The sequence below is a fragment of the Gracilinanus agilis genome, chromosome 2 (genome assembly GCF_016433145.1).
Source record: "Gracilinanus agilis isolate LMUSP501 chromosome 2, AgileGrace, whole genome shotgun sequence".
Lineage (NCBI taxonomy): Eukaryota > Metazoa > Chordata > Mammalia > Didelphimorphia > Didelphidae > Gracilinanus > Gracilinanus agilis.
This window is the reverse complement of record NC_058131.1, coordinates 367,767,968-367,783,337: the sequence shown is the minus strand read 5'-3', so window position 1 is coordinate 367,783,337 and position 15,370 is coordinate 367,767,968. Positions and strand designations below refer to the sequence as shown.

At 39.2% G+C, this 15,370-nt stretch overlaps 1 protein-coding gene across 1 annotated transcript in view; it reads left to right on the top strand.

Moving 5' to 3' along the window:
- The window catches only part of DOCK2 (dedicator of cytokinesis 2), a 562,271-nt gene that overhangs the window by 532,284 nt on the left and 14,617 nt on the right, over positions 1–15,370 (top strand). Inside the window, exons 43-44 of the mRNA XM_044659840.1 lie at positions 1,673–1,757; positions 2,674–2,760. Of these exons, the coding sequence (XP_044515775.1) occupies positions 1,673–1,757; positions 2,674–2,760 (172 nt within the window). The remainder of the gene's footprint in view (positions 1–1,672; positions 1,758–2,673; positions 2,761–15,370) is intronic.

Genomic DNA, 15,370 nt, shown 5'->3' with positions numbered 1-15,370 from the left:
CCAGGTGTGTAGATACCTAGGAGGGAAAAACAGTTTGGCACTGTACTGAAAAGTTGAGAAAATTTTCCCTCCCTTCTTTGCAGAGGCAGAGGACTATGGGGGTTTATTTTTTTATATAAACCCTTACCTTCTATCTTAGAATCAATACTAAATATTGTCTCCAAGGTGGAAGATCAGCAAGGGCTAGGCAATGGGGCTTAAGTGACTTGTGCAGAGTCATCATATAACTAGGAAGCAAAGCCATATTTGAATCCAGGACCTCTATCTCTAAGCTGGTTCTCAAGTCACTGAGCACCTAGTTGCCCCTTGACTATAGGCATTTATTATGGTATGTATTGTCAGGCATAATTACTGTGCTAGTTTTACCAAACTACTCAATTTCTCTCTCTCTCTCTCTCTCTCTCTCTCTCTCTCTCTCTCTCTCTCTGTCTGTCTGTGTCTCTCTCTATCTATCTATCTATCTATCTATCTATCTATCTATCTATCTATCTCTATCTTTATCTCTATCTCTATCTCTCTCCTGCACAGGGAAGCTAGAGCTTCTGCCTCCAATCTCCACACATAGCAAGTGCGCGCGCACACACACACACACCCTCAGAAACAGCACTCCCTGAAAAAAATTTGCTCCTCTTTTCTTTCTTGGAGTAGGGTTCCCCAGAACAGCCTCAGCTGCCCCTGAAATGGGCCATTGCTATAGCCAAGGGAAAAGGACAACATTTCTGGCACTCAGTGTGGTGAAGGCATCCTCAATAAACACAGATTGAATTAATAGGCTGAAACTCAGAGATTCAGAGATATGTTAGGCTGAACTGGAAGGGGTGCCAGACGCCCCACTGCAGTGCCATTTTGGCCAGGTGCACCACATGGAGGAGGGAGGGAAAGGAAGCTACTGCTGCTGCTGTTGTGACCTCAGCGTGGGGTGTCACTAGCTTAAAGAGAATGGAAAGACAGACATTGGCTAGCAGGTCTCCTTGGATGTAAATATGAAATTCAGATCAGCTTCCCAGGCTTCTGACTGATGCCCAGCCTGTGTCCCTGATGCAAATTCCATCCAGCAGAACAGTCACTGCAGTTATAACAGAGTGCAGCAGGACCTGACTATAAAGAAGGCTGCTTCCTTTGGGAGCTCCTATGAGTGGGGGGCAGGGAGAGGGAAAGGGAGGTTGCCCATCAGCTGTGTCTGGGAGAGCAGGATGCCCCATTTCAGCATCTTAGCTGCAACATCAGATGATCAGATGTCAGTGTCGACTGCAGGGAAGTTGTAGGACAAGGTGAGCTTGACCCAGCTCATTAATGAGTCTGGAGAGTTCAGCCAACACGTAGCCATGCTGACGGCTCCTAAGGAGGTGATACGATTATTTGGACTATGGGAGGGGTGAAGGTTTGAGGGAGGGAAGGATTTGACAAAAACATACATAGCCACCCTATAGAGATTGCTGAATTGTCTTCTAAGACCATGGAAAAGAAACTTTGATAGAAAAGAAGCTCTTACCCAGGCTAGAATAAGGGGACTTAACTTCATCATAAAACATGATACACAAGTCCTAAAGTTAGTTCTCTGTGAAAGGGGGCATTTCCATTGAATAATCAGTTTAGAGAATTAGTTCTCTTGTTTCATTCCCAGAGACTAGAGGCACTACCAATGGATATTATACATTCCTTCTATTTCCAGCTTTTATAAATCAAACTATGTGCAGCGATTCCACTACTCCAGGCCAGTGCGGAAGGGAACAGTTGACCCTGAAAATGAGTTTGCTGTGAGTATCTCTTACCAGGACTCAAAACTATAACCAAGATGGGGTAACTGGGGTTTTGCCTCAGGGCACCAACATTTAAAAGGCTCTAAAGTCATATTGTTCAGCAACAAAGAAACAACCAAGTTTAACAGCTAGTTAGCATAAATAATTAGATAAAATGCCAAAAGTTTGTTTCTTCTTTCTCCATCCATCTTGAGGTCATGCCTAAAGTGGCCTCTGCCCTGACCCACCCCAGCTCTGATTCCCTCCAACATCAGCTTTCTGGTGTCCCAGAGGTTTGTCTTTTCCAGTGATGTCCTGGATCGCTTACCACAGCCCATCCCTAGGCAGTCAAAATTGACATCAAGATAAATAAAAGCATGGTCACCTCCTCACTCTTCTTAATCAGGTTTTGCTTCATTCCTGCATGATTCCAGGCCTCTTCAGAACACCTCATTTTGTGAAGGTTACCAAGAGGTTCCTGTATGTTCCACAAGCAAAACATTAAGACAACATTCTTAAGAAGAAAGCCCTTTAGCTGGGAGACTTTTGAGTTGTTGATTAAATCAGCCCAACCAAAACACATCAACAAAAAGCCACTAGGGCTTTAGAGCTATCAGAGCCCCCTGAGCATTCTTAAACATGTGCATTTCCCTACAGGGAATAATTATCTTCCTCTAGCCAGCTTTGAGCACTGGAGGCATGATGCTGAGGTCCTCACCAGCTATTTCCCCAGCACCTGAGGGAGTTCAGGCTTAATGTTGACAAAACACCTTTGGGAAGGAGATAGCAGCTTATTTCTATGATTTGCAAAGCTTATTTTAATCTCAGAGGGAAAAGTAAGCTGAGTGTCTGTTGAACTACTTGCTGCTCTGTGGGTATTACACAATTTAATCCCATGTTCCTTTTCTGCCCTTCTTTGCACACTGCTGGTTAGTCCATGTGGATTGAGAGAACATCCTTTGTGACAGCATACAAACTCCCAGGGATCCTGCGATGGTTTGAGGTGATTGCCATGTCCCAAGTAAGTACATACGCCAGAGAATGGAGCTTGTAAGAATGGTGTGATAACCAGTTCTAAGAGAACTGTTCTGGCTTTGAAGGCACAACTGAATACTTGTTTGGGACCACTGTGGTATTAGAGGATGTCAACTGATCTGTAAACAAGAATATATTAAGTGCTTATCAGGTAGGAAGTTCTGGGGATAGAAAGAAAAGCCCAGTCCTTGCCCTGGGGAAGCTCTCATTTTAACAAGGGAGACAAGGAGCAAACAACCAATTGGTAAAAAGATCTATCAAGTGTAATTGGGAGCTAGCTCATTTAGGCAGCTAGGTGGCATTGTGGATCAAGCTCTAAACCTGGAATCAGGAAAATCTTAAGTTCAAATCTGACCTCAGACACTTCTTATCTTTGTGACTTTGAATAAGTTACTCAACTCTGCCTTGGTTTCCTTGTCTGTAAAAAAGGAGGTAATAACAGCACCTACTTCCCAGGGTTGTTGTGATTATCTGTAATGAAGTAATTTAGGGAATAGAATAGAAATTTATGAGTAAGAAGTGCTTAGGGATGGGAGTTTGGCTGTCAGCTTTGAACATTCTGTATTGGAATGCAGCTGGGGGGGGGGGGGGAGTGTGAACTGTCAGTGTTGGTGTGAGAGGGGTTTGGAGCAGAAGTCCAGCCAGCAGTGATGCCATAAGCTTGGGATCTTTGGAATTGGAGAAGCTTGAAGACAACATCTCTCAAGGCAACCCTTGGTGGTGGGAGTGTCTGTTTCTGGTGGACAGTTTGCAGGCATTCTTTCCTACCTGGTATCTATTGGATTATTGGCTGTGCAAAGAGCTGGTTCCTGTTATCCTGAAGTCATCAAAGGACCAGCCTGGACCGGTTGTGAGAATCCCAATACCCAGCTCTCCCTCTAGTCTTCAGTCAAGGCTCTCAGCCTGATTGAAGTTAGGTGACATATCAAATGAAATAATATTTGTATGGTGCTTTGCAAACCTTAAAGAGTGAATTTGCTAACTATTATTATTTTCCCAGAAAATAGCAGTGGGGATAGGCTGGAGGCTGGGGGATGACCTGGAAAGGTTTCTTGCAGAAGGTGGGTTTTGAGCTGAGCCTTGAAGGAAACCAGGGAAGCCAAGAGATGGAGATAAGGAGGGTGAGCATTTCAGACCCTACAAAAGCCTAAAGTTGGAGAATCATGTGTGAGAACAGAAAGGTCAATATCACTAAACTGTAGAGTGTAAAGAGGGAAGTAAGGTATGAGGCCAGGTTGTGTTGTTGCTATTCAGTCATGTCTAACTCTTTGTGACCCCTTGGCACAGATACCAAAGTTATTTGCCATTACCTTTTTCAGCTCATTTTCTAGATGGTGAAACTGAGGTAAACAGGATTGAGGGATTCACCCAGAATCACACAGCTAATAAGTGTCTGAGACTGGATTTGAACTTGGGAAGATGAGTTTTCCTGACTCCAGACCTGGTACTCTATCTATTATGCCACCTAGTTGCCCCCATAACCATATAGTTTACGTAAAGTTTTAAAAGACAAAGAAGGATTTTACATTTTATATTAGAGGTAATAGGAAGCTACTGGAGTTTATGGAGTAACTAGTGGGGAAATGTGGTCATATTTGTACTTCAGGAAAATTGCTTTAGCAGCTGAGTGGAGGATGAATGAAAATGGGGAAAGTCTTGAAGCCAGGAAACCAGCTAGAAGGCCATTGCAACAATCCAGGTATGAGGTGATGAGGACCTGGACCAGGTGGTTTATATATGGGTAGGGCACTGGAAGATGTTGTGAAGATAGAAGACTTGGCAACTGATTGAATATGTGTGGGAGAAGTCAAAGATAATGCTGCATTTGTGAGCTTGGGTGCCTGGGATCATAGTGCTCTTGACAATAATAAAGAAACTGAGAAGAGGGGACTGCTTTGGAGGAAAGAGAATGAATTCCATTTTGTATCTGCTGAATTTGCAATGTTTAAAGGATGTCCAATTTGTTATGTCCAATATGCCATTGGTGATGCAAGACTAAAGATCAGGAGCGATGAAATGACTGAATAGATCTGAGAATCATCTGCATAGAGATGATAACTGAGATGTTAGTGTTAGAGTAGGAAGGAACCTTGGAGATAGTCTAGCTCAACCTTCTCCTTTTACAGATGAGAATACTGAGGCACAAAAAAGTGCAAGTGTCTTCTGAAAAGTCACATAACTCATTAGTTCATATCTATAATTATATTTCAGATTTCCTGATTCAAAAAGAGAATGAGTCCTGGATTGTCTGATATATCCTTCAGAATCCTTTTATCTTGCCCAGTCATCGATTCCCTTATAATATTCCCCTTTTAGAGATCCCATCACATGACCAACTAGGAGAGTGATGAAGGACTCTGGGCACTTGGGCTATATTCCAGAATTATCCATATCTAGGACTCAGTGTGCTGGAAGCCACCATCTCCCTCTCACCCCAAAACCCAGCAACCAAATTCCTGCACTTGTGTGAGAGATCTCCCTTCCTAAAAAAGATAGTGTTTAAAAAAAGAAATAAGCAAAATGGCTTCAGGCAGAAAAATTAGGCTGGTCACCTTCCTTTCTGGGTTCAGTTTTTTATTGCACATATGTGTGTATATGTGTGTTTGTGTGTGTTTTCTGGTCTCTGGGATTAGCTAGAATGCAAGTTTAATAAAAATAACAGGGGCAGCTGGGTAGCTCAGTGGAGTGAGAGTCAGGCCTAGAGACAGGAGGTCCTAGGTTCAAACCTGGCCTCAGCCACTTCCCAGCTGTGTGACCCTGGGCAAGTCACTTGACCCCCATTGCCCACCCTTACCAATCTAACACCTATGAGAAAATACACCAAAGTACAAGGGTTAAAAAAAAAATAACAAGAAGAAGAAGATGGCATAGCTAGTATTTCACTTTGCTTCCTTCCCCTTTTTTGTTTCTCTCTGTCTCTGTCTGTCTGTCTCTCATACACACACACACACACATACACATACTAAAACATATTCATCATGAAAAACATTCATAGCATATGGTCCAAATTCTAGTTTGGTAACTGACTTCATGTGTATTCATGCAACACCTACAGTATAGTATGGGAAGGAGAGATTTCACAGGGTTCAGTCCTCTAGGATCAGTGGTACTTATAGCTTTGCATCTTACAATCTCTAAGATTTCCAGATTTCCTACCACCCACTTCCTGCATACATATATACATATACTTCCTATAAATCTATCTTTATGTAGCTATGTATCCACATCTAGCCCCTTAGTTGGATACACAGACGTATCTTGAAATTCAAATGCCAACATACTTAATATCTTTATTCTCTCTATACATATTTCTCTCTACATATCGACATATTCCCTTATGTGTACTTATATATACATGCGCCTGAGTCAAGATAAATAACTCATTTCTCTGCCCCTGATATTTACATACACTCATTCCTCTGCAGATGTATTTCGCCTTTGTGGACTTCAGTTTTCCCATCTGTCAAATAAAGGGGATAGAGCAGAAGGTCTCTTTTCAAGCACAAACATGTCACCCTGCCACATTCGCAGGCACATGAGCACATGTAGGGAGTTCACACTCTCATGGCTGAAGGAAAGTCCTAATTACATAAGCCTTATTTTCTGCTTCAAGCTAGCAGGGAAATAGTTCTTGGAAAAATAATAGATACTAGAAAAATAAATTTATCTGGTAGGGGACAGATAAGAGAATCTATGACAAGGGCATCCAAAATAGTTCCTTTCCATACACACATGCTCACTCATAGCATGCATGTGTCGTGTGTGTGTGTGTGTGTGTGTGTGTGTGTGTGTGTGTGTGTGTAAAAGAGATAGAGACAGATAGAGATGATAGGGATAAAAATAGAGATAGATATTGGTCTAGACTGATCACATCTAGAAAGAAATAGAAATTGTGAGATCTGGGTTCTAGAACAAATTCTATCAACAGCAGCCTGTGTAACTTGAATAAATAATTTTCCCTTCTCCAAGCCTCAGTTTCTCTACCTGTCATGATGAGGCTGAACTAGATCCCTAAGTTTCCTTCCTGCTCTAATATTCTGTGGTTCCACATTCCCTTCATCACTTCATTTATGGCCAGGGACACTGGGTTTCACCTTTCTTAAAGCTTCACAGATTTCCCAGTTGAGGAAAATCACCTCCTTTTCTTAGGCTTCAATCTCTGGGTTCAGAAGTAGCAGCTTTGAACTAGGGTTGAGAGAGAAGAGACAACACAGAATGGTCTCTGTGGAGGATTCCTAGCAAGGTAAATAAATATTGGTTTATGCATATCCTCTGAGTCTTTTAATGAACATTCAAGAGACTCTAGCTAAACTGTGAAATCCTGCCTGATCAATCACAACCCAACCTCCAGTATAGGACTATGATTATCTAATAATTTGCCAAGGATTTCCCCAACACCTGTGTCCTACTTCATCCAAACATTTGATCTGGTCCATGTAGAGAAGATTATAGGGCAGAGATGTTGCACACATTTGCCTATGTTTTTCTTGTTTCTCTTATCCTTTTACTACATTGTACAATATCATGAAAATCATTTTCTGATTTCCCAGTAATCTTTCAATTTATCTTGTCACCATTCTTCTCCAGGAACCTCATTCCTACTTTTTGTATTTTTTTTTCTAAATGCTTCCCTTACATCTTAGAATCAATATCGTGTATTGGTTCCAAGGTAGAAGAATGGTAAGCCCAAGACAATGGGGGTTAAATGACTTGTCCAGGGTAGTATAGCTAGGAAGTGTTTGAGGCCATATTTGAACCCAGGACCTCCCATTTCTAAGCCTGATTCTCAAGCCACTGAACCACCTCGCTTCCCCCTCTTCAAAGGTTATTGCCTGTTCGATGAAGAAGGATTATATGAGAGGAATGGGCAGGGGATTATGAGCTCAGGAAAGTCAAAGGTATTAATCTTGGTCTGATCTCTTTGAGGTCTCAGACCTCCTTCCATCCAGACACTCTTTACATTAAAGGGCCAGGAAATCCTCAGGAAGGATCATCAGAAGAACTCCCTCCAAAGGACTAAAATTCTCTTGAGCAGGATTTCTAGATGTGTCCCTGGCACAGACTGAAAGCTATACTAAAGCCTTTCATTCCTAAATACATACTTTTCTGATCCATGTTAACATTTATTTGATCTGATTCTTATTCCAGGTATAGTTCCTGGTAGGGCAGTGTTTTTGCAAAAAGATACTCTGTTAGCATTGAATTACAGATTCTCTCCTTGGGTGATATCTGACCATATTAAGTTTTGAATGGGAGAAAGAGACCTGGCCTGGGAATCAGGAAATCTGAGTTCTGTGCCTCTAGCCCTGTGATACTCATTCATTCATCTACTCATTCACTCAATAATCATCTACTATGGGCCAAGGACTGGACTCTGATTTAATCTTTTTATCTCCCTGAATCTGTTTCTATTTCTGTAAAATAGGGCAATAATACTATCTGCCCTTCCTCTTAGGACTTTGGGGGAGATCTTACTAGATGATGTGTGTGGAAGTGCTTTGCAGATGTGACATAGGATTATAGATCTCCAATTGGAAAGGACGGTGGAGGCCATTTAATTCAAACTCTTCACTTTATGGATGAGGAAACTGAGGTCTAGGGAAGTTATGTCACTTGCCCAAGGTCACACAGGTTGTATACATTTGAGTGGACCCAGGTCATCTGTTTCCTGAATTGTTCTTCCCACTTTATCAGACTGTCTCCTTTTACTATGCAAATATAAAGGATCATTATCAACTTAACTTTTGTAAAGTACTCCTGGGTGCTTTCCCCAAACACTTTCACATATTAAGATATTTCATCCTCAGATCTTTAAGGGGAAGGTTTATGATCCTAACTGTACAGGTAAGGGAGCTAGAGCACTGAGATAAATCTGATGACTTGCCCGAAGTTGCTCCACAAATTAATGACAGAATCAGGACCAGAATCCAGGTCTCCTGACTCCCCAGGGTCCCTTCATCAAACTCTTCTGCTATGAGAGTTTTATATTTGATCTTTACTAATGTCCTTAGATAAGAAACCAAAGTTATTTTTATTCTCACTGTCTGTGTTTGATGACGACAATGATGATAAAGATTTGAGGAATAAAAAAAAGCTTTCAAAAATGAGGAAAATCAAATCAATAGGTGTTTCTGTTTTTACCAACTCATTTAAAAATCTGATTCATTCAGAGCCACACCAGGGTCCTGCTGAAATTCACTGTACTGTACAGGGTTCAATCCAAGCGGTCACGATAAATTTCCTTCAGAACCCAGTGTAGGCTCGTGGCTCATAAAACACCCGCTGAGCTGGTCTGTGAATTTGATGTGAAACCAGATGGTTGGCCTCAGCTTATGCAAACAGAGTTTGTGTGAGGGCAGGGAGCAACCCCCCAGCAGGGCAGGTTCAGATTCATTCCTGTCCCTCACTTGGTGTAGTCTTAGGTCCTGATATTCCAAAAGAGCCCCAGGCTCTGAATTCCCATTCCTGATGGAAAGAATTGCCCTTCCAGAGCTCCCCAAGTAAAAAGTTTGGAGAGGAGACTACAGATAAGGTTGGAACCTGACCCAAAAGATCTTGCTCCAGAAAATGTCAGGGACCAGACTGAAGCAGTGGTAACTACCTTTTGCCTAAGAGGTTTAGGCAGGCATGTGTTAGTAGGGCGTTAACCATTCTTTTTTTGTTTTGTTTTGTTTTGTTTTCAATTATTTTATTTTATTCTATTTTTTTATTTAATAATTTTTATTTTTTAGAAAAGTTGACATGGTTACATGATTCATGCTCCTACTTTCCCCTTCAACCTCTGATCTCCCCCCACCCCCACTTAGCCAATGCACATTTCCACTGGTTTTAACATGTGTCATTTATCAAGACCTATTTCCAAATTGTTGATAGTTGCATTAGTGTGGTAGTTTCGAGTCTACATCCCCAATCATGACTGCCTCAACCCATGTGTTCAAGCAATTGCTTTTCTTCTGTATTTCCACTCCTGCAGTTCTTCCTCTGAATGTGGGTAGCATTCTTTTCCATAAATCCCTCAGAATTGTCCTGGGTCATTGCATTGCTGCTAGTACAGAAGTCTATTACATTCGATATATTGGTCTCTGTGTACAATGTTCTTCTGGCTCTGCTCCTTTCACTCTGCATCAATTCCTGGAGGTCTTTCCAGTTCTCATGCAATTACTCCAGTTTATTATTACTTTGAGCTCAATAGTATTCCATTACCAGCATATACCACAATTTGTTAAGCCATTCCCCAATTGAAGGGCATACTCTCCTTTTCCAGTTTTTTGCCACCACAAAAATCGTGGCTATAAATATTTTCATACGTCTGTTTATCTATGATCTCTTTGTGGTACAGACACAACAATGGTATGGCTGGATCAAAGGGCAGGCATTCTTTTATAGCCCTTTGAGCATAATTCCAAATTGCCAGCCAGAATGGTTGGATCAGTTCACAACTCCATCAGTAATGCATTAATGTACCAATTTTGCCACATCTCCTTCAACATTCATTGCTCTCCCCTTCTTTCATTTTAGCCAATCTGCTAGGTGTGAGGTGATACCTCAGAGTTGTTTTGATTTGCATTTCTCTAATTATTAGAGATTTAGAACACTTTCTCATGCGCTTATTAATAGTTTTGGTTTCTTTATCTGAAAAATGCCTATTCAAGTCCCTTGCCCATTTATCAATTGGGGAATAGCATGATTTTTTATACAATTGGTTTAACTCCTTGTATATTTGAGTAATTAGACCCCTGTCAGAGATTTTTGTTATAAAGACTTTTTTTCCCAATTTGTTGTTTCCCTTCTGATTTTGGTTGCATTGTTTTTGTTTGTACAAAAGCTTTTTAATTTAATATACTCAAAATTATTTATTTTACATTTTGTAATTTTCTCTAACTCTTGCTTGGTTTTAAAATCTTTCCTTTCCTAGAGATCTGACAGGTATATTACTCTGTGTTCATTTAATTTTTTTATAGTTTCCCTCTTTATATTCAAGTCATTCACCCATTCTGAATTTATCTTGGTGTAGGGTGTGAGATATTGATCTAAACCTAATCTCTCCCATATTGTTTTCCAAATTTCCCAGCAGTTTTTGTCAAATAGTGGATTTTTGTCACAAAAGTTGGGCTCTTTGGGTTTATCATACACTGTCTTGCTGATGTCACTTACCCCAAGTCTATTCCACTGATCCTCCCTTCTGTCTCTTAGCCAGTACCATACTGTTTTTATGACTGCTGCTTTATAGGACAGTTTAATATCTGGTACTGCTAGGCCCCCTTCCTTCACATTTTTTTTTCATTATTATCTTTTGTTATTCCAAATGAACTTTGTTATATTTTTTTTTCTAATTCAGTAAAGAAGTTTTTTGGTAGTTTGATAGGTATGGTGCTAAATAGGTAAATTAATTTGGGCAGAATGATCATTTTTATTATGTTAGCTCATCCTACCCATGAGCAATCAATGGTTTTCCAATTGTTTAGATCTAGTTTTATTTGTTTGGAAAGTGTTTTGTAGTTGTTTTCATATAATTCCTGTGTTTGTTTTGGTAGATAGATTCCTAAGTATTTTATATTGTCTAGGGTGGTTTTAAATGGTGTTTCTCTTTCTACCCCTTGCTGCTGTGATGTGTTGGAAATATATAGAAATGCTGATGATTCATTTGCATTTATTTTGTATCCTGCAACTTTGCTAAAGTTGTTGATTATTTCTACAAGCTTCTTAGTTGATTCTCTAGGATTTTTTAAGTAGACCATCATATCATCTGCAAAGAGTGATAGCTTAGTCTCCTCCTTGCCTATTTTAATACCTTCAATTTCTTTTTCTTCTCTAATTGCTACTGCTAGTGTTTCTAGTACAATGTTAAATAATAGAAGTGATAATGGGCATCCTTGTTTCCCTCCTGATCTTACTGGGATGGCTTCTAATTTATCCCTATTGCATGTGATGCTTGTTGATGGTTTTAAGTATATACTGTTTATTATTTTTAGGAAAGGTCCTTCTATTCCTATACTTTTCAGTGTTTTCAATAGGAATGGATGTTTTATTTTGTCAAAGGCTTTTTCAGCATCTATTGAGATAATCATGTGATTTTTGTTTGTTAGATTGTTGATATGGTCAATTATGTGAATGGTTTTCCTAATGTTGAACGATCCTTGCATTCCTGGTATAAATCCTACCTAATCATGGTGGATGATCCTCTTGATCACTTGCTGGAGTCTCTTTGCTAATATTCTATTTAAGATTTTTGCATCTATGTTCATTAGGGAAATTGGTCTGTAGTTTTTCTTTCTCTGTTTTTGATCTACCTGACTTTAGAATCAGTACCATATTTGTGTCATAAAAGGAATTTGGTAGGACCCCTTTTTTGCTTATTATATCAAATAATTGGTATAGTATTTGGGATTAGTTGCTCTTTGAATGTTTGATAGAATTCACTTGTGAATCCATCCAGCCCTGGCAATTTTTTTCTTAGGGAGTTCTTTGATGGCTTGTTCAATTTCTTTTTCTGATATGGGATTATTTAGGTATTCTATTTCTTTTGCTGTTAATCTAGGCAATTTATATTTTTGTAAATATTCATCCATATCACCTAGATTGCTATATTTATTGCCATATAATTGGGCAAAATAGTTTTTAATGATTGCCTTAATTTCCTCTTCATTAGAGGTGAGGTCTCCCTTTTCATCTTTGATACTGTCAATTTGGTTTTCTTCTTTCCTTTTTTTATTAGATTGACCAGTACTTTGTCTATTTTATCTGGTTTTTTTTCAAAATACCTGCTTCTAGTCTTATTTATTAATTCAATAGTTCTTTTACTTTCAATTTTATTAATTTCTCCCTTGATTTTTAGTATTTCTAATTTAGTTTTCATCTGGGGATTTTTAATTTGCTTGCTTTCTAGTTTTTTGAGTTGCATGCCCAATTCATTAATCTCTGCCCTCCCTGATTTGTTAATATATGCACTCAAGGATATAAATTTCCCCCTGAGTACTGCCTTAGCTGCATCCCACAGAGTTGGTAGGATGTCTCATCATTGTCATTTTCTTCAATAAAATTGTTGATTGTTTCTATGATTTCGTCTTTGACTAACTGGTTTTGGAGAATCATATTATTTAATTTCCAATTATTTTTTGATTTACCTGTCCAGGTGCCCTTACTAATTATTATTTTTATTGCATTATGGTCTGAGAAGGTTACTTTTATTATTTCTGCTCTTTTGCATTCGTTTGCAATGTTTCTGTGCCCTATTACATGGTTAATCTTTGTGAATGTACCATGTGCAGCTGAAAAGAAGGTGTATTCCTTTTTGTCCCTATTTATTTTTCTCCACATATCTATTAAATCTAATTTTTCTAGGATTTCATTCACCTCTCTTATCTCTTTCTTATTTATTTTTTGGTTTGATTTATCTAGATCTGAAAGAGGAATATTTAGATCTCCCACTCGTATGGTTTTACTATCTATTTCCTTCTTGAGCTCTGCCAGTTTCTCCTTTACAAATTTGGATGCTATGCCATTTGGTGCTTACATATTGAGCGCTGTTATTTCCTCATTGTCTATACTGCCTTTTATCAGGATGTAATTACCTTCCCTGCCTTTTAAAATTATATCTATTTTTACTTTGGCTTTGTCAGAAATCATGATCGCTACTCCTGCCTTCTTTTTCTCATTTGAAGCCCAAAAGATTTTGCTCAAGTCCTTTACCTTAAACCTGTGTGTGTCTACCCACCTCATATGTGTTTCTTGTAGACAACCTATGGTAGGATTTTGGTTTCTGATCCACTCTGCTATTTGCTTCCATTTTATGAGCGAGTTCATCCCATTCACATTCAGAGTTACAATTATCAGTTGTACATTCACTGACATTTTTGTATCCTCCCCTAGACCCACCCCTTCTTCTCACACTATTTTCTTTTAAACCAGTGGTTTGCTTTAAGCCAGTAACCCTTGTCCCCTCCCTTGGTTTACTTCCCTTTCTACCCCCTTCCTTATTATTCCCCTCTATTTATTTTTAAGGCCTAATGAATTCCCTCCCCCTTCTTCTCCCCTGCATTTTATGACCTCCCCACTCCCCTGCTCCCCTTGGTTTATCCCTTCTGTCTTTCTCAGTAGGGTTAGATAGAGTTTTATATCCCAATGGATATAGCTACTATTCCCTTTCCAGGTTGATTACACTGAGAGTAAGGTTTAACTATGACCCCTTAATGCTCTCTTCCTCTCCTTGTTATAATAGTATTCATCCCATCCCTTCCCATGCCCTCTTTGTATGTAATAAAATATCCTATTTTTCTTACTCATTCAAGTTTCTCTTGGTGTCCTCTACTATTCAACCCCCCTTCTTTTTTTCCCCCCGGTATCATCTTAGACCATTTACTACTCCCACCTCTCCCTATGAATAATTCTTCTAATTACTATAATAGTGAATGCAGTTTTTGAGAATTACAAATAACATTTCTCCACATAGGAATACAAATAATTTGATCTTATTGAAGCCCTTAAAGAGGCATATTTAAAACTGAGAGTTTTCTTTCTTTCCCCTCTGTTTCTTATTTACCTTTTCATGTTTCTCTTTGTTTTTGTGGTTGGATATCAAACTTTCCATTTAGTCCTGGTCTTTTCTGTGCAAATCTTCTATCTTGTTGGAAATCCTCTGTCTTGTTGAATGCCCATACTTTCCCCTGGAAGTATATAGTCAGTTTTGATAGGTAGGTGATCCTTGGTTGTAGACCCAGTTCTCTTGCCTTTCTGAATATCATCTTCCAAGCCTTGTGGTCTTGTAGTGTGGAGGCTGCCAGATCCTGTGTGATCCTGATTGGTGCTCCTTGATATCTGAATTGTCTCTTTCTGAGTTCTTGTAAAATTTTTTTCTTTTACTTGGAAGCTATTGAATTTGGCTATTATTTTCCTGGGGGTTGTCTTTTCTGGGTATAGTGTAGAGGGTGATCTATGGATACTTACAATGTCTATATTGCCCTCTTATTGTAGAACTTCAGGGCAGTTTTGCTGAATAATTTCTTTTAGTATGGAGTCTGAATTTCTATTAATTTCTGATTTTTCAGGGAGACAAATGATTCTCAAATTGTCTCTTTCTAGACCTGTTTTCTTGATCTGTCAATTTCTCATTGAGATATTTCATGTTTCCTTCTATTTTATCAGTCTTTTGGCTTTGCTTTATTTGTTCTTGTTGTCTTGAGAGATCATTAGCTTCTAATTGCTCAATTCTAGCCTTTAGAGATTGGTTTTCCTTCTCAATCTGGTTGTTTTGGGCCTTCAATTTACTTGCCTCACTTTCAAATTATGAAATTCTGCCTTTTAAACTGTTATTTTCTTGCCTGATTTTGGTTTCCAATTTGCTTACCATTTCGTTTGATTTTGGGGCATCTTTATCCAGTTGGGAGTTTCTGTCTTCTAAGCTGTTAATTTCCTTTTGAGCTATTTCCCACTTCTCTCGCCAAATCTCTTCCATCTTTCTCGTCATCTCAGATTCGAACTCTTCAAGAGCTTGTGACCAGTTTTCATTATTTTGGGAAGGTTTTGATATGATTATTTGTTTGTTCTCCTCTGGTATTTGCTCTGTTGTCTGGATTTTCTCTGTGTAAAAGTTGTCAAAT